The following is a 23,015-nucleotide window of genomic DNA, read 5'->3' on the forward strand; positions in this document are numbered from 1 at the left end:
TGCTTCTAAGCAGAGTGCTGTGTCCATAGTACCCCTCCCCTTTCTGAACCCACACTGATGTGGCGATACTAGCCCTCTGCTTCCTTGTCTAGTGCCTCATCACTAAGATGGGCCAACATAACATTGCACACCTCATCTTTCCCAGGTGAAGTTAACCCAGCGTTACCTATTGCCCTTATCTCTGCCATGGTAAAGGGTGCATTCAATGCATCATTTACATCCTTTCTCCTATCCAGCACTCCAGGGTGCTCCTCTCTCATTCTCTCTCTCCCCCCTGCCCCTCCTGTGACAAATTTGCAGAGCTATGCACTTCTACAAAGGCTTCGGCCTTTATCTCTGCCTTCTCATCTCTTACTGCCACATCCTCCCCACTCGTCAACACTGGATAATCCCACTCCCTTCTGACCCCACTCATCCTCTAAATCATCCCCCACAGGTGTCGCCCTTCCAATGGTGTCACAGAACCGACGCCAACGTGACCTCTTTGCCTGACGGATAGTTCTCCTCACCAGGGCCTGCTCAAACTGAATCAGATGTTGGAAGTTGTAAATGCCCTGTTCCTACTCCTCACCAGTGCCCCACACTCCTCCATCCACCATGGGACTGCTTTCCTCCTTCTCCTCTCTGAACTCTTAGGTATAGCCTCAGTAGCTGCCCCCACTAAAGCGGTTATCACAGCTCCTGAAACTGATCGCTCTATGTGCATTCGAAAGTGTCACATAGACTTAAAAATGTAATGCTCAAGGGGGGCCGTTCATGCAGGAACCAATTGGTTGCTGGGAGGGAGGAAGAAGGGGGGGTGTTCCTGCAAATAAAATAATGCCCACATGCAGGAACGCCCCTAATTGCGGGCTGCAGTTGCACACTATTGGGCCAGCTAGCGAACATAAATGTATTTAGAAAAAATGGGCAAGAATTGACATTGCCAGCAAACGGAAATGTGTTAAGAAGAAATACATATACACAATATTTAAAAACCAGCTCTTCCCTCGCCAGGGACCGATCATCTCGAAAACTAAAGCATATACGATGCGTCGGCCCACAAACAATGTGGTTTCGGGTTGATCAGAGTCTTTTGGCTGTGTGTTGGGCTGTCTGCCTACTGTATTGTACTGTGAGAAGGCAGGCAGATAGGGGGCACCTCACCAAAATCTCCCGCTCAACTCCACATTCAACCCCCCCACCAATTTACCTTCTAACTTCAACGCATTTTAAAACCGACCACAGGATTTAAACATCTGATTGCTTTATTTATTGATTCTATTTTCGGTTAGTTTATGGTTTGTGTTTTTACACTCCGGGAGGGCAGAAATGGCCGCCAACATGTACCGGGTCGGAGGTATGTCACATTTTTTTTTTTTTTATGAAGTCGAAACATGCAGATTTATCAATGCAGCAAATGTGTTATTTTATCTTATATATATATACCTGTGGTGTCATTTCTGATATTATACTTGCAAACGTGTGCTGTCATTTCCCGGAGAAACGCATGGATTTCCCAATATTTGCGATTCTAATGGGTCAGGCCTCGCGACTATCGTGGCCATACCAGTTAGCCCTTAGCTCGCATGCTACACCATAAACATTTACTATTTTCTGCATGGCCATGCATTGCATGATTTGCTGTGTGCGTGTTTGATTTACTTTGTTGTTTGGAATAGGTGCCTTTGTATTTGGCTCCTTTTTGGCACGCATCCATGTATTACGGCTCCTTATTGCGTTCGCTAGCAACTAGCCAACTTACCCCCCCCCCCCCCCCCCTCTGGTTAGAAGTGCAGGCTTTGTTGCCAATGCAATTAATTATCGTAACCGTTATAATAACGCTCTATTGTTTGACAGTGTGAAGGAAATGTCCCATACATCTTTATTTGGTCGTCTTACTGTTGCTCATATTCAGATGGCTACATAACTAGCTATGTGGTTAGCTTTACCAGGTTAGCCACCTAACAGTTAGAAAGCTGTTGATGGCATCCGACATTGTCTCATGATGGCGTCGCGGGAATGACTCTTTCACGTTTGCGAGGATAGCCAGCTACTGTTTTATGATACTTATCCCACAACATCTGTGCAACAAAAGTCGGCGGTAATGGAAATTGTATTTCACCATAAATATATATATATATATATATACACATACACGCGCTGCTGGGTGAAAAAGATTTACTGGCAACAATGTAACGATTTTTTTCCTACTTGGCTACAGAATATTGGAATGTGTCACGTGATGTCTAATTTGTTGTCATCTTGAAGCTAGTTGTTGGTGGTGATGTGTTTTCCACCGGATGTCACTGTGTATTTTTCATATTAAATCAATATGATATTATTGCTAGATTATATCAACTCTGTTAATATGTAATCTGGCTATGGGTTGAGAGTGGTTGTCTGTGTATGGTCTGTCTTTCTGAGTAGAGATGTGAACTGTGTGTGCAGTATGGTAGCAAGCCATTTTGATGACGGTTGACAGGCATCTCTATAGGTAGAGGTACCACTCAGATCTGATTGACTTGTTTAACTCTGACCTGAACCACCAACTCTCGGAAGGAATTTGTGTGTGTGACTGTGTACCCTGGCTCCCAGCATTTGACTACTGCAGCCTCTGCCAAGGGTTTTGGATCTTTATTTTTTAATTTAATTTAAACTTTATTTTACTAGTCAGTTAAGAACAAATTCTTATTTTCAATGACTGCCTAGGAACAGTGGGTTAACTGCCTGTTCAGGGGCAGAACGACAGATTTTGTACCTTGTCAGCTCTGGGATTTGAACTTGCAACCTTTCGGTTACTAGTCCAATGCTCTAACCACTAGGCAACCCTGCCGCCCAGACAGGATACAGTGGCCTGGCCAGTTAACTGCAGGGTCAATGGTTTAAGCCCCATTAGGTTTGTTCCACCCTCTTGTTGAATTAGGTGTTAGAACAGGGCTGGAATAAAAGCCTGCACACCTAGTAGTTGTAATGGATATATGTAATGGTTATATGGCAGGCTGTGTGTTAATGTGATGTTATTCTGTTCTCTTCCAGACTATGTATTCTTTGAGAATTCCTCCAGCAACCCTTACCTGATCCGCCGGATAGAAGAGCTCAACAAGGTACTGCTCGCCCTGGAGTGTGTGTTTGTGTGTGTGTAATTCAAGTATTCTGGCCGATGTGCCTGAGGAGGGAATAGGTGGAATGCCTGTCTGTTTTGTGACTTTCCCTCTCCTCCCCTGCGCTAGTGTGTGTGCGCATGTGAGATTGTGTGTGTAATATGATGCGTAGCAACAGATGTTACCTGCCTACAATTGTCATTGTCATCTCACCATTTTCGGCAGGTGAGAATGGGCACACTTCCTCCCTTCCCCCTCGCTCTCCATCAGTATTAGAGATGTGACCAACGGAAACATTTTATTAACACTTAAACCTCCATTTTTCTATCGGTTTTCCGCTAAAACGATACAAATTCATAAAATTCCACGTGAATTCACAATGTAGATGGGCTACATCACGCTTCCCTTAGAGAGAGACAGATTTATAATATATGCTGCTGGTGCTCTTGTTTTTAATGAGTGTAGCTTGTTTGTAATCACAAGTCATCAAACCGACACTAGGCTATGGTCATAGAGCCTCCGGGTGGCAAGATATTAGGAGATATCTAGGCTAATAGATGGAATTAAAATGACAGAACTAAAAGTTAAACAATAAGGACAAGCTACAACACCAAGAGCCAAACAGGTAGGCTGCTATTGAATAATCTGAACGTAGTTATTTACTGTAGGAGAAGGTGCACAGTTCAAGTTACAATATGTTGTCTCAATTAGCCTGGCTAACGCTGGTTTGATGCAGTCAAGACGGGTCCTATGTATTGAGATGATAAATAACCTGCGTCACTCACAATTGAGCTGCTTCTCTGCTTCAAGCCTCTCACTCTACCTTGTACATTACAGCTCTGGTTAGTAAAGTAGCTAAATATACACTGATCAAAAAAATAAAGGGAACACTTAAAACAACACAATGTAACTCCAAGTCAATCACACTTCTGTGAAATCAAACTGTCCACTTAGGAAGCAACACTGATTGACAATACATTTCACATGCTGTTGTGCAAATGTAATAGACAACAGGTGGAAATTATAGGCAATTAGCAAGACACCCCCAATAAAGGAGTGGTTCTGCAGGTGGTGACCACAGACCACTTCTCAGTTCCTATGCTTCCTGGCTGATGTTTTGGTCACTTTTGAATGCTGGCGGTGCTTTCACTCTAGTGGTAGCATGAGACAGAGTCTACAACCCACACAAGTGGCTCAGGTAGTGCAGCTCATCCAGGATGGGACATCAATGCGAGCTGTGGCAAGAAGGTTTGCTGTGTCTGTCAGCGTAGTGTCCAGAGCATGGAGGAGCTACCAGGAGACAGGCCAGTACATCAGGAGACGTGGAGGAGGCCGTAGGAGGGCAACAACCCAGCAGCAGGACCGCTACCTCCGCCTTTGTGCAGGGAGGAGCAGGAGGAGCACTGCCAGAGCCCTGCAAAATGACCTCCAGCAGGCCACAAATGTGCATGTGTCTGCTCAAACGGTCAGAAACAGCCTCCATGAGGGTGGTATGAGGGCCCAACGTCCACAGGTGGGGGTTGTGCTTACAGCCCAACACCGTGCAGGACGTTTGGCATTTGCCAGAGAACACCAAGATTGGCAAATTCGCCACTGGCGCCCTGTGCTCTTCACAGATGAAAGCAGGTTCACACTGAGCACATGTGACAGTCTGGAGACGCCGTGGAGAAAGTTCTGCTGCCTGCAACATCCTCCAGCATGACCGGTTTGGCGGTGGGTCAGTCATGGTGTGGGGTGGCATTTCTTTGGGGGGCCGCACAGCCCTCCATCTGCTCGCCAGAGGTGGCCTGACTGCCATTAGGTACCGAGATGAGATCCTCAGACCCCTTGTGAGACCATATGCTGGTGCGGTTGGCCCTGGGTTCCTCCTAATGCAAGACAATGCTAGACCTCATGTGGCTGGAGTGTGTCAGCAGTTCCTGCAAGAGGAAGGCATTGATGCTATGGACTGGCGCGCCCGTTCTGGGACATCATGTCTCGCTCCATCCACCAACGAGCTGCACCACAGACTGTCCAGGACTGTCCAGGAGTTGGTGGATGCTTTAGTCCAGGTCTGGGAGGAGATCCCTCAGGAGACCATCCGCCACCTCATCAGGAGCATGCCCAGGCATTGTAGGGAGGTCATACAGGCACGTGGAGTCCACACACACTACTGAGCCTCTTTGACTTGTTTTAAGGACATTACATTAAAGTTGGATCAGCCTGTAGTGTGGTTTTCCACCTTAATTTTGAGTGACTCCAAATCCAGACCTCCATGGGTTGATAAATTTGATTTCCATTGATAATTTTTGTGTGATTTTGTTGTCAGCACAATCAACTATGTAAAGAAAAAAGTATTTAATAAGAATATTTCATTCATTCAGCTCTAGGATGTGTTATTTTAGTGTTCCCTTTATTTTTTAGAGCAGTATATATATATATATATATATATATATATATATATATATATATATATATAATATATATTTTTTTTCCTCCTGCTAAGGTCACAGCATTATTGCATTAGGTATTTGTCCATTTTTTTCATGTTCCCTCTGATGATGATTGGGACCTGTTAGTGGTCGTTTTGTGATAACTGCACTGTGATTTTAATTTGTGAAGGGGGGGAGAAAAAAAAGTTTTTGGGGGTTAGGGAATTTGTCGTCATGTTAAGACTCCCAATTTTGTTTAAAGTTCACACCCCTAATCCGTACCTCCCTCCCCTCTCTCCTCCTCCATGCTTTTTCTCCAGTGTGTTTAATCTCAGAGGAGACAAAACATCTGTCTGACCAATCAGGCAATCAATCAATGTATAGTATCGTTTTTCGTATATAATGTATGTAAACCTTTGTGTAAATTCCTCTGTCTGTTTCTGTCTCTTTGTTGTCTTTTGCTAGTAGCACCATATTACAGAGTAACATTCTGGGTATGTGTAAATGTAAAATGTACTTAAATCATCTTTCAGTCAGTGTTGTGGCTCCTGGGCCAGGGAGCAACGTCTCAGACTTGTTACTTAGTCCCAGCCCCTCTCTCATTTCAAATCAAGACACTGTTTTTAAAGTGTTTATACTCTCTCTTCCCCTCCCATAGACAGCCAGTGGTAATGTGGAGGAGTATTATTTAATTGTGATAAATCTGTTTTAAGAGTTCGCTTTACGTCTCTCTCTCTCACTCTCTCTTCAGACGGCCAGTGGCAATGTGGAGGCCAAGGTGGTGTGTTTCTACAGAAGGAGAGACATCTCACACAGCCTCATACAGTTGGCTGACAAACATGCGAGTAAGTGGCTCTGTGCGTGGGGCCGGTCCGTCCGTCCGTCCATATGTGTGCTTTTGTGTAGTAGTGTAACAACTGGCGGTAGCTGAATGTCTGGAGAGTTTCCTGATCCTTAGAGCAGGGGTCCAGGTTCAGACGGTCTTGTTTAGTGTGTGTGTGTGTGTGTGTGTGTGTGTGTGTGTGTGTGTGCAGAGGACTTAGAGGAGGAGAAAGAGGAGGAGAAAGAGAGTCCGTTGGAGGCAGAGCTGACAGACAAACAGAAACATCAGTTACGCCACAGAGAACTGTTCCTCTCCCGTCAGTATGAGAGTCTACCAGCCACACACATCAGGTACACACACACACACCCTACTGTAACAGGCAGTACCCCTGCATACCCACTCACCCAGCCATAAAACCATGTTAACACAGACAACGGTGCTCGTTTTCTCTCCTTTCACTCCCCCATCTCTTTGTCTCGCCCCTCGCCATCTCTCTCCTCTTTCTGTCTTTTTTTTTTTCCCAGGGGGAAGTGTAGTGTGGCATTATTGAATGAGACTGAAGCTGTCCTCTCCTACCTGGACAAAGAGGTAAGGGGGCTTGTGTGTGTGCACCATGCATCCACATCTGCCATTAAAATGCCTACTGTGTGTGTGTGTGTGTGTGTGTGTGTGTGTGTGTGTGTGTGTGTGTGTGTGTGTGTGTATAATGTAAAACGTGTGCGTGTTTTATGTAGGATACGTTCTTCTACTCGCTGGTCTACGACCCTACCCAGAAGACACTGTTGGCTGATAAAGGAGAGATCAGAGTGGGACCACGCTTTCAGGCCGATGTACCTGACATGCTACAGGAGGGTAGGCACACACACACACACAGACATACTTACCATACGTTCTTTACACACACTCACACCCTCTGACTGTATTCATCTCTTTGTAGGGGAATCAGATGAGTGGGACCAGTCAAAGTTAGAGGAGAAGCTGTGGGATCCTGATTGTCCTCTCTCCAGCAAACAGATTGACCAGTTCCTGGTGGTCGCACGGTATGACATTTAACCTCTAACCCATGACCTCTCAGTTCCTTGATCTCCTTGATCTCTAGCCCCTGACCTCAAAACTGTGTTTGTAGGGCGGTGGGGACGTTTGCCAGAGCGCTGGACTGTAGCAGCTCGGTCAGACAGCCCAGTCTACATACGAGTGCAGCTGCCGCCTCCCGAGACATCACACTGGTAAGACACACACACCATTTTTAATTGTCCTGGGTTTGGCTGTTCGTCTACGGCGGTAACCTTCTCTAACATCCACTGATCAACTCTATAACGTTCGATCTACCTGTGTGTGTCTAGTTCCATGCGATGGACACGCTGCATCGTCATGGTTACGACCTGTCCAGTGCGTTGAGTGTGTTGGTGCCGTCCGGTGGGCCGGTGCTGTGTCGGGACGAGATGGAGGAGTGGAGCGCCTCGGAGGCAGCCATGTTTGAGGAGGCTCTGGAGAAATACGGAAAGGACTTCAACGACATAAGACAAGACTTTGTAAGTGTGTGTGTGTGTGTGGAGGTCAAGGTGCTCATGAATAGCCATACATGTGAGATTGCCTGTGTATATAGTAAACTGTGTTTTGCGTCTGACACGTTGGGTTCAGAATTACCCTGGTCAGCCTGCTCAACTTTTTTTTGAGGGATCTGACCCACAGACATCAAAAACACGAGTTAATAATACTTTTCCCTCACTTTAGCTACCGTGGAAGTCTCTGACCAGTATAATAGAGTATTATTACATGTGGAAGACAACAGACAGATACGTACAGCAGGTAAGTCTCGGTATCTCTACACCACTCCTGCTAACTAACTAGCTAGCTTAGCTGTTAGCCACAACGTAGCATCCAGTGCCAAGCTATCCTCTGGTGTTTCCTTGGCTTGCAGTCTAACTCTCCTCTCTGTTTCTCTCCGAGCAGAAGAGACTGAAGGCAGCAGAGGCAGAGAGCAAACTGAAACAGGTTTACATCCCCACATAGTAAGTGTATGTTTTAGAGGTCGACCGATTATGATTTTTCAACGCTGATACCGATTATTGGAGGACCAAAAAAAGGCCGATACCGATTTTTATATATATTTGTAATAAATGACTATTACAACAATACTGAATGAACAATGAACATTTTTATTTTAACTTAATATAATACATAAATAAAATCAATTTAGTCTCAAATAAATAATGAAACATGTTCAATTTGTTTTAAATAATGCAAAAACAAAGTGTTGGAGAAGAAATTAAAAGTGCAATATGTGCCATGTAAAAAAAAAAGTTAAGTTCCTTGCTCAGAACAAGAGAACATGTGAAAGCTTGTGGTTCCATTTAACATGAGTCTTCAATATTCCCAGTTAAGAAGTTTTAGGTTGTAGTTATTATAGGACTATTTCTCTCTATACCATTTATATTTCATATACCTTTGACTATTGGATGTTCTTATAGGCACGTTAGTATTGCCAGCCTAATCTCGGGAGTTGATAGGCTTGAAGTCATAAACAGCGCTGTGCTTCAAGCATTGTTAAGAGCTGCTGGCAAACGCAGTAAATTGCAGTTTGAATGAATGCTTACGAGCCTGCTGCTGCCTACCATCGCTCAGTCAGACTGCTCTATCAAATATCAAATCATAGACTTAATTATAATATAATAAACACACAGAAATAAATACGAGCCTTGGGTCATTAATATGGTCAAATCCGGAAACTATCATTTCGAAAACAAGACGTTTATTCTTTCAGTGAAATACGGAACCGTTCAGTAGTTTATCGAACGGGTGGCAACCCTAAGTCTAAATATTGCTGTTACATTGCACAACCTTCAATGTTATGTCATAATTATGTACATTTCTGGCAAATTAATTACGGTCTTTGTTAGGAAGAAATGGTCTTCACACAGTTCGCAACGAGCCAGGTGGCCCAAACTGCTGCATATACCCTGACTCTGCTTGCACGAGAAGTGACACAATTTCAGGCACCGCATCGATTATATGCAACGATGGACAAGCTACATAAACTAGTAATATCATCAACCATGTGTAGTTAACGAGTGATTATGTTAAGATTGATAGTTTTTTTATAAGCTACGTTTAATGCTAGATAACACCTTACCATGGCTCATTGCTGCCTGCGCTCTCGTAACAGGTGGTCAGCCTGCCACGCAGTTTCCTCGTGGAGTGCAATGTAATCGGCCATAATTGGCGTCAAAAAATGCCGATTTCCGATTTGTTATGAAAACTTGAAATCGTCCCTAATAAGTCAGCCCTTCCGATTAATCGGTCGACCTCTAGTATGTTTGAGTGTGTGTGGGTGCACAATGTCCATATAGACTACATGGCCAAAAGTATGTGGACACCTGCTCGTCAAACATCTCATGGGTATTAATATGGAATTGGTTTGCTGCTATAACAACCTCCACTCTTCTGGGAAGGCATCCCACTAGATGTCAGAACATTGCTGTGGGGACTTGTTTCCATTCAGCCACGAGCATTAGGGCACTGATGTTGAGCGATTAGGTCTGCCTCGCATTCGGTGTTCCTTTCATCCCAAAGGTGTTGGATGGGGTTGAGGTCAGGGTTCTGTGCAGGACAGTCAAGTTCTTAGATTCCCAGATTCGTGCCAGATAGTGAAGCTTGATTCATCACTCAAGAGAACGTGTTTCCACTGCTCCAGAGTACAGTTGCGGCGAGCACTACACCACTCCAGCCGACACTTGGCTGCTCGGCCATGGAAACCCATTTCATGAAGCTCTGAACGAACAGATCTTGTGCTGAAGTTGCTTCCAGAGGCAGTTTGGAACTCTGTAGTGGGTGTTGCAATTGACAACAGGCGCTTCAACACTCGGCGGTCCCGTTCTGTGAGATTGTGTTTCCTACCACTTTGTGGCTGAGCCGTTGTTGCTCCTAGACATTTCCACTTCACAATAACAGCACTTACAGTTGACCGGTGGCAGCTCTAGCAGGGCAGACATGTTTGTCTTTAGTCGTTACATAGGATTGAGATTGTAAGCTTTGTTGTCTCGACTTTCCTCTCGTTTCGCAGCAATAAGCCCAATCCTAACCAGATCTCAGTGACCAATGGGAAGATGGCGACGGTGAATGGGGCGGGGCCTGGAGCCTACCATGCAGCGGGGGGAGGACGGGCCTGCGAGAGCTGCTACTGTAAGTACACTTTCCTCTCTTCATCCATCCATCCAATCATCCAGCTCTCCATCCCTGATGAGAGACTGATGAGCAGTGTTTAAGAGGAAACCATATTGATGGACTGTTAGATATTGATCATGTTTATTGATTATGCATTGATAAGGTGTATGAGTCATTATATACGTGTGTGTGTGTGTACAGCAATGCAATCAGCCCAGTGGTACTCGTGGGGGCCGCCCAACATGCAATGTCGCCTGTGTGTCTCGTGCTGGATGTACTGGAAGAAGTACGGTGGCCTCAAGATGCCAAGCAGAGCGGAGGCGCCTGAGGAGAAGACCCCACCAAGCCCTGTGCCCAACGTAAGACTTCACCTTTAACTACCCCCACACGTCCTCTTTAACATTGTACACCACTCAACATAAAACCAAATTCTGCTTATACAATGTTACTGAAAGTTCAGAACAGTTGATCTTCTTGGTCATGGAGGACAGGTATTCATGTGAGCCTTCTCTCCTTCTCTAGGAGCCTCGGTCGCGCGGCCATGGCCCCCGCCAGTCCAGTCACATGGTGCCGGTGCGTAACAGCGGCAGCCCCAAGTCCTCCACGAAGACCAAGCAGGCCTTCCTGCTGCAGGCCACCCGCCTCACCAAGCTGGCACGCCACATGTGCCGTGACATCATCAGACTGCGACGCGCTGCACGGCGCCCCTTTGTGCCCATTAACTGTGGCGCCATAAAGGCAGAGTGTAAGAGCTCCTTCAATTCCTAACTTCTGCCTCATGACACACACACGCACGAACACACACACACACACGTACACCGCCCCCCTCCTTCACCTTGACACCCCCCTTTTCACCCCACCTCGCTATCTCCCCCCCCCCCCCCCCCTCCCTGTCTGTCTCTCTCTCTGTTTTTGTTATATTGTATTATATTATTATTATTATTTTGGTTTTTGTATTCTCCCCGGTTTCAATAAAGACTGCCTGTCCTCATGACTTTTGGGTTTCATCATCTGTTCATTTGTCTGTTTTTGGTTCGTTTTTATTTTAATTTTTTAAGCCACTGAGCCTTTAGAGCCGTTTGGAATCCATACAAGCACACAATCTTCTCCACACCTTTTCTTCAGAAGTCATTTTCTATACATGCATGCCATGCACTATACATGCCCACCCATAGACAAACATGGATGCATATAATTGATGCTCTTCCTACTTTCCAGGCCAGGGTACATGATGGTTGTCGAATGTGCGCGTATATTTAAGGTTGGTTAGAAGTAGAGGAGACGTATTTTACTAAGAGAAGCTCTATTTTGCACAGTGCGTGTTACACTTAATGAGCCTTTTTGTATGTGTGCTTTTCTGCGTGTGTCGGTGCCTTTTTCGGGCCAGTAATTTGTGTGTGTGTGTGATTTGCTTGAGAGCAGTTTGATTTAGAGCTCAACTGACGACCAAGGAGGGCGATAAAGCGTAATTGGACATAAAGGAGGGAGGGAGGGAGGGGGAGTTCAGGCAGTAGTGGATTCTATGAAGATGGTGGTAATCAGATCTCCATTCTCTGCTTTTCTTTCTGAGTTTGAAGCTTGTTTATCATTTCCTGTTTCTGTGTTGCTCTGTCAGCCCACTCCCATTCCCGTCCTATAAGCAACTCTCTCACATGCCCATATCGGGACTTTCCTCTTTCCCAGTCATATGGACTCATCTCTATTTCTCCTACCTTGTCTTCCTCTCTCTTGCTCTTCAACTCTCTCTCTTCCTCTCTCCAACGCTCTCTCTCCATCTCCCTCTATGAATGTGACGGTGGTTAACTAATAAAGTCACAGCTGAAACCATCCTCTCTTGAGTCCTTGTGCTTCATGTGTCTGTGTGCCTGTCCATCACGACACCAAACATACCGATTGGCCAGAGGACCAGACGAGGCCTGCCCCAACAGCATGGACTCAGCCTCCCTGCCTGCTTCCATCACACCCTCAACATGTTGTGTGTATGTGCATGTATGTGTGTTTTTTTTATTTTTTAGGTGTTGTGTTTATACTTATATTCAGTTTGTGTGTGAGAGAAAGCACTGCTACTACGTCTCCCCATAACCATCTTATTCAGAAAGTCGTCCATAAAACACGCGTTTGTCTCAAACTGACTGCTCTAAACTCGGACTGAAGCTAGATAGTTATGTTAGCAGATCAGTAGTTGCACAGCTATTATTGGTGGGCTACAGTTAGTTTCGAAGCCTTCAGGTAAATTGCGCCTTAAGAGATGGAACAATACCAGGAACCTGCACCGCTTCCAACAGGCACCGGCAAATAAACCGATGTTCACACCTTTTAGTCTCTGAACATGTCTCCATATTCCTGACTGAATGACAGTACAGCTGCTTTGTTTGTCACTGGCGGTGTGGTTGGTCAGTAGATGAGCTGCTGTTTGGTGATTGGTCTAGATATGTTGCGGGTGTCGGAGGGGCAAGTCGGGCGACCACCTAGAATCCGGACTGCCCAGAGGAGCACCCTGGCCAGCGTCTTGCAGTTTCTGGGTAACACACACACACACCGACTCCCAATACCTAAATGATGGAGCAAATACGTCCCACGGCGTGTTCCTATGACATGAAGTAATCCGTAAGGAATGACATACTCCTATGATAACAAGAACCTAAAATAGTTGGTAATATGGGTGTCAAATCTGTGATGTAATGTGTTCCAGAGTCCCGCCCCATGATACACGCGCCCCGTTCTCACCGAACCCTCGGCTTGCAAGCCCCTCCCCCACGCCGCCTCCTCTCTTCTCTCCCTTACGGTCCCCACGGCCTTCTGGGTAAACGCAGCTTCCACCACCACACCAGAGCCGAGCCGGAGAAACGCCCAGGTACACACTCACACACTTACACGCACACAAACAATCGCACACACTCCTATTCATCTCTATCGTGTTGTCTCCTGTGTCCTTCTGTAGAAAACCCGGGGCAGACAACGGGACCAGTGGTGAGTAACAGTCTTTCTTTGACTTCATTGCAGACTCATCCCAGATCTCAAAACACCTAGAAAGGTTTTTAATATATCTGCTAATCACATCATATGACATACCAATCTGCCCAATTGCTGCCAAGTTGATGACGTAGCAACACAACCACTGGTTGATGATGCAATGCAACGTCTGCAATGTCGTCGGGCAGCAATTCAACCACAGACTTCAAATACAGCCATTTAAGGTTGTCTCTGCAATATTACATCCTTTAACATGGCAGTTTTTTCTTGGATGATTATGAGGTGCTTGTATTTGATTGGCTCATTCTAATTGTTTAGCACAACGGCCGCAGCAGTGGTGGCGGAGGGACCAGGGGCAGTGCTAGGGGCGGAGTCATGATTAGGAAGCGACGCCCAAACTTGATCGATGCCCCTGACGACAGCTTTTTCGTCGTCTCCCGGGAGACCAGGTAGGCATGGCCTCTGATTGGCTGCTGGGCTAATGATACGTTAGACTGTCTTATATGTGATTCGAGCGTGACGGCTGATTATGCCTGGGACTGACAGCTGATTGGGTTGAAGAAGCCATGTCCTGACAAGCTTCGACAACCATGACTCACCGAGCACAGAAATAGAATAATAGAGGTCAGGACGTAGAAATGAAATGAATAAACAGGCCACTGCTGAGCGTTGAGATGCATCAGAAGTTGAGTCTGGGTCAAATTGGTCTGTAGATGCACACTAAGAAATGAGGGTTCCTCAAGGGTTCTTTGGGAAGGGTGATGGTTCTATGTGGAACCATACTGACCCAAAGCACCATTTGAGCTCTTCAATGGTTCTTTGCACTTCAAAAAAGGGGTTTTAGTGATAATTCAAATGTAGGGGTGGCGGCTCATTCAAATATTTTGGGTTGAGGTTTGCGCACACAGCTATTTTTGTTCAACCGTGAGTGAGTGTCATTACAGTTTATCTAATCTGTTATGTTATGCTATTTCATTTTGACTTATGACTATGGCCAATGATGGTGTCGTGTGAAAGACTCACGTAAAACTCACGGTTGACTAAATCAGTAGTTCTCAATTCTCTCCTCAGGGACCCCCAGCCGTTCCAGAGCTAGCTCACCTAATTCAACTTGTTCATACACACAATAATAAAATGCATGGAATTTGAACCATTTAATATGGCTAATAAACCAGAATTAAAACCCTGCATGGTTCTACAAAAAAAAGTTTGTATTGAGAAAGGTTCTTTATAGAACCGTTCTCCATAAAGGTTTTATAAAGAACCATAAAAAATGGTTATTTTTAGCTCCCAAAAGGGTTGTAACCATAGCGGAACCCTTTTTTGGTGCTCTAAAGAACCTTTTTCAATTGTTCTTTATAGAACCTTAGGAAAGGGTTCTTTATAGCACCATACAGGTTCCATTTAGAACCTTATGAGCATGGTTCTTTATAGAACCTTCAAAAACCTTCCGTTATGGTTACAAGCCAAAGAACCCTTAGTTGCCACTATATAGAACCATTTGTTTTTAGTGTGTGGTCTATGGAAATTGTTTTGCTATGCATCAACTTGCTAGGTTAAGGGATAGTTAGTTGAACATCCTTTACAGGGGATCATAACTGTAGGGTAGACAGGGCTGAGACTGAGGCCACTGCCAAGCTGATGAATGGGACTCCACAGGTAACCAAATAGGCTCATCTCATACAAAACACACTCACATAATGTTATGTATCTTAATGTACATACACACACACACACACACCTGGGCCCGTATGCAAAAAGTGTCTCAGAATAGAAGTTCTGATCCAGGATCAGTTCCATATAACGTTGTTACAACCTCAAATGCTAAATCCTACTCTCTTAAGAAGAAAAGGGTTCCAAAAGGGTTCTTCGGCTGTCCCCATAGGATAACCCTTTTGGATTTCATGTAGAACCATCTGTGGAAAGGGTTCTACATCGAACCAAAAAGAGTTCTACCTGAAACCAAAAAGGGATCTTCAAAGGGTTCTCCTATGGGGACAGCCAAAGAACCCTTTTAGGTTGTAGATAGCACCTTTTTTCCTAAGAGTGTACATTAGCACTCCTGCTCTGAGACTCTTTGGGAATACAGGCCCTGACCTCTCGTGCCCTGTTGCATCGTGGGTCGGCGTGTGTTTCCCTTCGTGTCAGTGACTGGCTGCTTGTTTCATTTCAGTGCTGCAGCCGTTACACACCTGCTCACGGTAAGCCCCCCACCCCACACACACACATGCACACTCACGTACACACGCACGTGCAAGCACACACATAAACATGTGACCTGGGTTACCTGTGGAGTCTGTTTCTCACTTGTGGATCGTACAGTCCAGTCAACGGGATAATGCACTCACACACAGACAGGCACACACACAAACAGACACACACTCACTGTGTCCATGAAAAATTGCCAACCGCATCACCCCCCTTGTTCCCTGGATGAAGGGTTATTTTAGTCTAACTGTCTGAAATTGACCAGGCTTCAGTGGAAATATCATTACTGCACCACTGGAGCATCCACTTACATGCCACTGTGTGTGTGTGTGTGTGTGTGTGTGTGTGTGTGTATGTGTGTATGTGTGTGTGTGCGCCAGAACACTTCCTCTTCCCAGAATCACAGCTGGAATATGCTAATGAGTCTCATCTGATTGGCTAACGACAGATGATGGAGATGCTCTATGCTTTATTAGACCCAATTAGAGCTCAGGTAGAGGTCAGGCTGGTGGTGTGTGTGTGTGCATTTTTGTGTGTATGTGTGTGTGTGTGTGTGTGTGTGTGAGAGACTACATATGCCCGATATTTCTAAACAGGTAGAGATTAGTCTCCCAAGGGCCGGCAGACAGCTTGTCTCCCACAATGACAATGTTCCAATTTACAGCTGTGCCAAGGTTCATGCGTAGGTTGGGCAAGGCAGAAATGGACATACAGGAAATCCGTTCTGAGCCTTATGCCTTAAACATCCCCACCGGACACAACATTTGTAACTAGCCCGATGGAGCTTGCAGACAATATTTGTATTTCCCAAGTAACTAGTTTGCATGCACCATGACAGCTAACGTTAGGGTAATTAGCTTACAACTAATATAATAAGCCTAACTACTGTATGTGCATCCGCGTTGTGTCTACCTCTGTCATGTTTCCGAGATCATTATTGTTCAAGAGCAAGAATTACCATTCACATTTTTATTCCTACCCTTTCGAAGTTACCGAGAAAATCCCCCATATTCCCCAGACCTAATGCTGTTGCTCTAGGTCTGGGATTTTCGAGACTATGAAAGAATATATTCAGTAAAAGACTGTGTGTGTGGAACACATACATTTTCCATGACTCTGTGACTGGTCCTGCCTCACTAGATGGAGTGATCGATATTACTGATTATATCACAGAGAAATTCTCTAATAAACACTCAGACATTCACCAGACAGCCCTGCCCTCAGGACCCATATCTCTCTTCATCTCCCTCTCTCTTTCCTTGATGCAGTAAAACACAATGGACAAAACAACATAATATGCACGCACACACTCACACATAGTGCCTATATTAGCCTAATTAAATCCCAGCGTGCGCTGTACTGGAGGAAATTGATAAATGTTTCTGTTCAGAGAAATGATGAACAACCCTGAGAGACCGAGAGAGATAGAGATAAATGCTGTAGTAATAGACTCCCTGCAACAACTGCCCTTCACTTCATGTATCCTTCTCTGTGTCTCTTTCAATGTTTTGGCAGAATAAAAGGTTAGAGTGAGACGTGTGTTCCAACGTTCTGTTGAGTTCCCCTCTGATGTCATATCCTGTCTCTCCAGGAGGGCCAGGCGGCTGCTGTCACGGTCCCAGCTGAGGCGCGCCTGTCGGCAGCCCTGTGAGCAGATCACCCTGCGCAAGGCCTCCCAGGCACTATCGCAGGGGCCGCTCCTCGCCCCTCCACACCCCCACCCCAGCCTCAGGATGAGGGGACCCATCGTTATCCACGACTGACCACTGACCTCTGACCCTATCTCTCTGCCATGTTTGTCACTTGCCTATGCTCTACATGCAAGACCCTAACCCTAGTTTCACCTGGCCCCCGACCCCCGCCCTGCCAATCGCCCACTTAAAAAAAATATTGTGAACCTCCCCACCCTACGGAGTCTGACCCTTCACCTCGGGAGGAAGTGATGTGCTGTGTTGCCGTGGGGACAGACAGAAAGTGGTTCCCACCTGTACAGATTAAACTTCCCTGGGACAGAAACCAGTGTGTGCGTGTGAGAATTTATGTGTTTAAGCACGAGTGTGCACGCGCAAGGATATGAGCGTGTGCACGAGTGTGTGAACTTGATGTTTCTTCTTCTTCTGTACCTGCTTCATGCCAGTGAGTGGGGGTTGTGAGATATATATATATATATATATATATATATATATATATATATATATATATATATACAGTGCATTCAGAAAGTATTCAGACCCCTCGTTTTTCCATTTTTTGTTACGTTACAGCCTTATTCTAAAATAGATTTAATAAATACAAATCCTCATCAGTCTACACACAATACCCCATAATGACACAGTGAAAACCATTTTTTTAAAGTGTACATTTATTACAAATGTATTTATTACATAAATACTCAGACCCTTTGCTATGAGACTTGAAATTTAGCTCAGATGCATCCTGTTTCTATTGATCATCCTTGAGATGTTTCTACAACTTGATTGGGGTCCACCTGTGGTAAATTAAATTGATTGGACACGATTTGGCAAGGCACACACCTGTCTGTATAAGGTTCCACAGTTGACAGTGCATGTCAGAGCAAAAACCAAGCCGTGAGGTCAAAGGAATTGTCCGTAGAGCTCAGAGACAAGATTGTGTCGAGGCACAGAACTTGGGAAGGGTACCAAAAATTTCTGCAGCACTGAATGTCCCCAAGAACACAGTGGTCTCCATCATTCTTAAATGGAAGAAGTTTGGAACCACCAAGACTCTACCTAGAGCTGGCTGCACGGCCAAACTGAGCAATCGGGGTAGAAGGGCCTTGGTCATGGAGGTGACTAAGAACCCGATGGTCACTCTGACAGAGCTCCAGAGTTCCTCTGTGGAGATGGGACAACCTTCCAGAAGGACAACCATCGCTGCAGCACTCTACCAATCAGGCCTTTATTCACAAATTTGTATTAGCCATTTCTCATTAAATGGCACATGGCAGCCCGCTCGGAGTTTGCCAAAAGTCATCTAAAGGACTCTAAATGACCAAAAGGCATCTAAATGACAAACAAGATTCTCTGGTCAGATTAAACTAAGATTGAATTCCAAGCATCATGTCTGGAAGAAACCTGGTACCACCCCTACAGGGAAGCATGGTGGTGGCAGGATCACGCTGTGGGGATATTTTTCAGCAGCAGGGACTGGGAGACTAGTCAGGATCAAGGGAAAGATGAACAGAGCAAAGTACAGAGAGATCATTGATTATAACCTGCTCCAGAGCGCTCAGGACCTCAGACTGGTGCGGAGGTTCACCTTCCAACAGGACAATGACCCTAAGCACATATCCAACGCAATGCAGTAGTGGCTTCGGGACAAGTCTCTGAATGTCCTTGAGTGGCCCAGCCAGAGCCCAGACTTAAACCAGATTGAACATCTCTGGAGAGACCTGAAAATAGCTATGCAGCGACACTCCCCATCCGACCTGACAGAGCTTGAGAAGATCTGCAGAGAAGAATGGGAGAAACTCCCCAAATACAGGTGTGCCAAGGTTGTAGCGTCATACCCAAGAAGACTTGAGGCTTGTAATCGCTGCCAAGGGTGCTTCAACAAAGTACTGAGTAAAGGGTCTGAATACTTATGTAAATGTAATATTTGATAAAATATCTAAATACCTGCTTTTGCTTTGTCATCATGGGGTATTGTGTGTAGATTGATTGAGGGGAAAAAAGTATTTAATCCATTATAGAATAAGGCGGTAATGTAACAAAAAGTGGAAATAGTCAAGGGGTCTGAATACTTTCCGAATGCATGTATATATACAGTGCCCTCCGTAATTATTGGGACAGTAAAGCATTTTGTCTTCTTGAAATTAAACAAGGACTATGAGGTTAAAGTGCAGACTGTCAGCTTTAATTTGAGGGTATTTTCATCCATATCGGATGTAAATACCCTCAAAGAATTACAGCACTTTTTGTACATTTTGTACATCCCCCATTTTAGGGGAGCAAAAGTATTGGGACAAATTCACTTATATGTGTATTAAAATATTTGAAAGTTAAGTATGTGGTCCCATACTCATAGCACGCAATGACTATATGAAGCTTGTGACTCTACACATTTGTTGGATGCATTTTATGTTTGTTTTGGCTGTGTTTCAGATGATTTTGTCCCCAATATAAATGAATGGTAAATAATGTATTGTGTCCTTTTGAAGTCACTTTTATTGTAAATAAGAATAGAATATGTTTCTAAACATTTCTACATGAATGTGGATGCTGCCATAAACTGACCTTCTCACTCATCATTATTCACGAATGTGTCACAAGCTAGATGAATATGGGACCAAATACATCACTTTTTACTACTTTAATACACATAAGTGAATTTGTCCCAATACCTTTGGTCCCCTATAATAGGGGGGACTATGTACAAAAAGTGCTGTCATTTCTAAATGGATAACCCAATATGGATGAAAATACCCTTTAATTAAAGCTGACAGCACTTTAACCTCATGGTCATTGATTGATTTTTGAGTATAGAGCCAAAAGAAGAAAAAATGCTTCACTGTCCCAATAATTACAGAGGGCACTGTATATACTGTATAGCTCTCCTCCGTGTGTCAGAGAGATCTAACCAGATATCAACTAACCAAATCGGATCAACTAGATTTACAGGGATGGTTTGATCACAAACTAAATGGTTAAAGGGATTGTTATCATTTAAAAGGATAGCTGCATCATTCTGTAGCCTACAGTTCCATGACACTGCGAACCTCTGAGGCAACAACATAGATATACACTCCTCTCCCTCAGAGTCATTGTATATTACTATACCCATTGCAACACTGTACAGTCTAGCCACTCTATTTCTATGCTCTACCTAGCCCTGCTCTAGGTAGAACGCTTCCTCTTTGCTCAACAGAACCGGGACTGTCATGACAGATCTAATCTGATTTGGCACCCTATTCTACTTTTGGCCAGAGCCGTCTGGTGCACTAGGGAATAGGGTGAATTTTAGGACATGTCTCCTGCAGCAGCATGCCTCTGAGGTCAAACTTCCTGATCAGCTGATCTTTGATTACTTCTCCACTATGTTTATGTTGGTGTTCCTGTACTTCACGTGTTCCTGTACGTCACGTGATTAAAAACAAAACACATTACAGATTTTTCTCTACTCGCCTCCTTTATGTTTCCTCGTCTCCTTTCCGTGTCTCTTTGTGTCCTTTCCTTCAGAGTGCCTGACGGTTGAATTCATTCAACTGTTCTATTCCCAGGGGTCAGTGTGTATGTGTGTTTTGCAAATTCATTACTTATTGTACAAATTGTAATTAGTAACATATCATAAAAAATGAATGATAAATTAATACATACTATATTAGACTGTCTCGGATTTACTACACAATAATACGAAATGCTCTGAGACCACAGGGATGTGAGTGTTAGAGAGAGAGAGAGAGAGAGAGAGAGAGATGAGGGTGGGCAGAGAGTGTTTGTATCTGACTAACTCCATTGTTGGCCTACAATACATTATCTATTTTTCATCAGAGGAATTTCAATAAGAACCTCACAACCACAGATGAATAAGGTATGGTTAGCTATGAGAATAATCTTTGCCCCAGGATACTTGCAAATAAACAATAGCCTCATACAATACACAGAATTCACTCTGTCTCTACAGTCTGTTTAGTGTGTGTTGGCCTTGTGGTGATGGTTGGTCTCAGGGAGGAAGGCCCAAGGTCTGCGCCTCAGGTGTCAAGTTGGTCCCTGTTATTCCACAGATACTGAGATATTTAGTAAGAATTTTTCGAATATTATTAGCTAATTGTTCATGTTTGTAACTTTTATTTTCCATTAGCCTCGTATGTTATCTGACCCAACATTCTCCTGTATCCTCCTCTTTTTTCATTTTTCCTCTCCTCCCTTGTTCCTCCCTGCCAGTGATTTCACTGCATAACGTCGTAGTCGGCTATTGTCAGCCACACAATTAGTTGCAAGCTACTCGGTTGGATGTAGAAAAAAGGAAAAAATAAAAAGTCGTCTCCCTAATTGAACAAACATGACATTCTTAAACGGTATTCCTAGTCGGCAACATCGGGGCTCCAGTGGCGCAATCGGTTAGCGCGCGGTACTTATACAGCAGTATTTCAGTTGAGCTATGCCGAGGTTGTGAGTTCGAGCCTCACCTGGAGCAGAGAATTTTTAACTGATCCCGCTTGACCGAACGGCGGAGAAGACAAATACAAGTTACAACCAATTATTTATATATACACAGGATCAATGACAAGGTGTGCTGTTTTGAATTCACCTAGCATCCATCTTGGAACTCCCCAGGGAGTTGAGAAAAATATTTTGGGAACTATAGAAAAGCATTTATTAATGTCTACATTCATTTTTGCCACGTTTATGATATTACAGACACTTTCATGCTTACATTAAAAATAATATTATGTGAGCTAAACATAAACATAAAAAATATATAAAACCATTTTCCTTAAATCATACTTTTTATAATGTTACTGTGGCCACTACCACAAAATAATACCTGTAATTGTGTCCTTGAAACATTTAATTGTGCAATTGAATTGCATATTTAACTTATATTTCTTGCGCAATACTGTAGAATTCCAGTCATTCCTATGGAGACTGCTTTTTCTGAGCAGGGCTCTCTAATCCTGTTCAGCTAAGTACCCTCTTACATGTTTTCGCTCCAACCTCAGCTGTAACTAACCTGGTTCATATTATCAACCAGCTAATTATTAGAATCAGTTGCGCTAGATACATTTTGAAATGAAAATCTGTTGGTTGCTCTCCAGGAACCGGGTTGGAGAGCCTGGGAAGTGCTAATATGGCCGACCAGTGGCTTCAAAGTCTCTCATTGGCCAACACATAATATCAGCAATTCAGGGTTTATTGGTGCTTTCGAGACAACTGGAAACTCGGGAAAAAAATGGTCAAATCATGTCAGTGATCTTGAGGTCGTAAAGTCGGATCTGAGAAAGATGTTTTTTCCGACTTGAAATTCCGAGTTGGGTGACCATTCAAAAATATTTTTCCCAGTCAGAATTATTTTTTCCCCAGTTGTTTTGAACGAGGCATAATACATGATTGATAACAATGGTGCCATCTCTGTATTTATGATGTTTTCAATGCCGAGTTCAAAACAACTTGGAACTCGGAAATCTCTGACTTCCGACTTCAGTGCACTCAAGACAATTGTGAACGAGCTGCAACGGTGAAAAATAGTTTTTTACGTTAATCCAAGTCAGAATTCTAACTCGAGAACTCGGGCCTCTAGAGCTCCGACCTGAGGATAACTGATTTTATGATTTGACCTCGTATTTTTCAGAGTTCCCAGTTGTCTTGAACGCACCACAAGACAGCTGGGAAC

At 44.3% G+C, this 23,015-nt stretch overlaps 1 protein-coding gene and 1 non-coding gene across 4 annotated transcripts; both read left to right on the top strand.

The window, feature by feature from the left end:
- The first annotated feature begins 923 nt into the window (after nt 1–923).
- LOC109870315 (metastasis-associated protein MTA3) lies at nt 924–17,805 on the top strand. Of its 3 annotated transcripts, none has more exons than XM_031805257.1 (19): nt 924–1,339; nt 3,019–3,086; nt 6,246–6,339; nt 6,529–6,667; nt 6,842–6,905; nt 7,052–7,169; nt 7,255–7,357; nt 7,444–7,543; nt 7,661–7,849; nt 8,052–8,126; nt 8,271–8,329; nt 10,381–10,499; nt 10,683–10,840; nt 11,004–11,226; nt 12,911–13,003; nt 13,174–13,451; nt 13,773–13,903; nt 15,628–15,655; nt 17,254–17,805. In XM_031805257.1, the coding sequence occupies exons 1-19, from the start codon at nt 1,312–1,314 to the stop codon at nt 17,311–17,313; spliced, it is 2,127 nt and encodes a 708-aa protein (XP_031661117.1). In that variant the 5' UTR covers nt 924–1,311; the 3' UTR covers nt 17,314–17,805. The 3 variants fall into 3 exon arrangements, with proteins under 3 accessions (XP_031661117.1, XP_031661118.1, XP_020316365.2); XM_031805258.1 differs by lacking the exon at nt 15,628–15,655 and having other exon boundaries at nt 13,174–13,335; nt 13,423–13,451; nt 17,254–17,804; XM_020460776.2 differs by lacking the exon at nt 15,628–15,655.
- Nucleotides 17,806–21,723: 3,918 nt separating this feature from the next.
- trnai-uau (transfer RNA isoleucine (anticodon UAU)) lies at nt 21,724–21,818 on the top strand. Its single transcript has 2 exons — nt 21,724–21,761; nt 21,783–21,818. It is a non-coding gene; the product is annotated as a tRNA-Ile (tRNA).
- The last annotated feature ends 1,197 nt before the right edge of the window (nt 21,819–23,015 follow it).

The sequence above is a fragment of the Oncorhynchus kisutch genome, linkage group LG25 (genome assembly GCF_002021735.2).
Source record: "Oncorhynchus kisutch isolate 150728-3 linkage group LG25, Okis_V2, whole genome shotgun sequence".
NCBI classification, from domain to species: Eukaryota; Metazoa; Chordata; class Actinopteri; order Salmoniformes; family Salmonidae; genus Oncorhynchus; species Oncorhynchus kisutch.

Bases quoted from the DNA above. Each gene is read 5' to 3' on its own strand.
- LOC109870315 (XM_020460776.2), top strand. From the start codon at position 1,312: ATGGCCGCCAACATGTACCGGGTCGGAG. The intron at 1,340-3,018 runs GTATGTCACATT...GTTCTCTTCCAG, and splicing joins CAACATGTACCGGGTCGGAG to ACTATGTATTCTTTGAGAAT. The intron at 13,452-13,772 runs GTGAGTAACAGT...CTAATTGTTTAG, and splicing joins GGCAGACAACGGGACCAGTG to CACAACGGCCGCAGCAGTGG.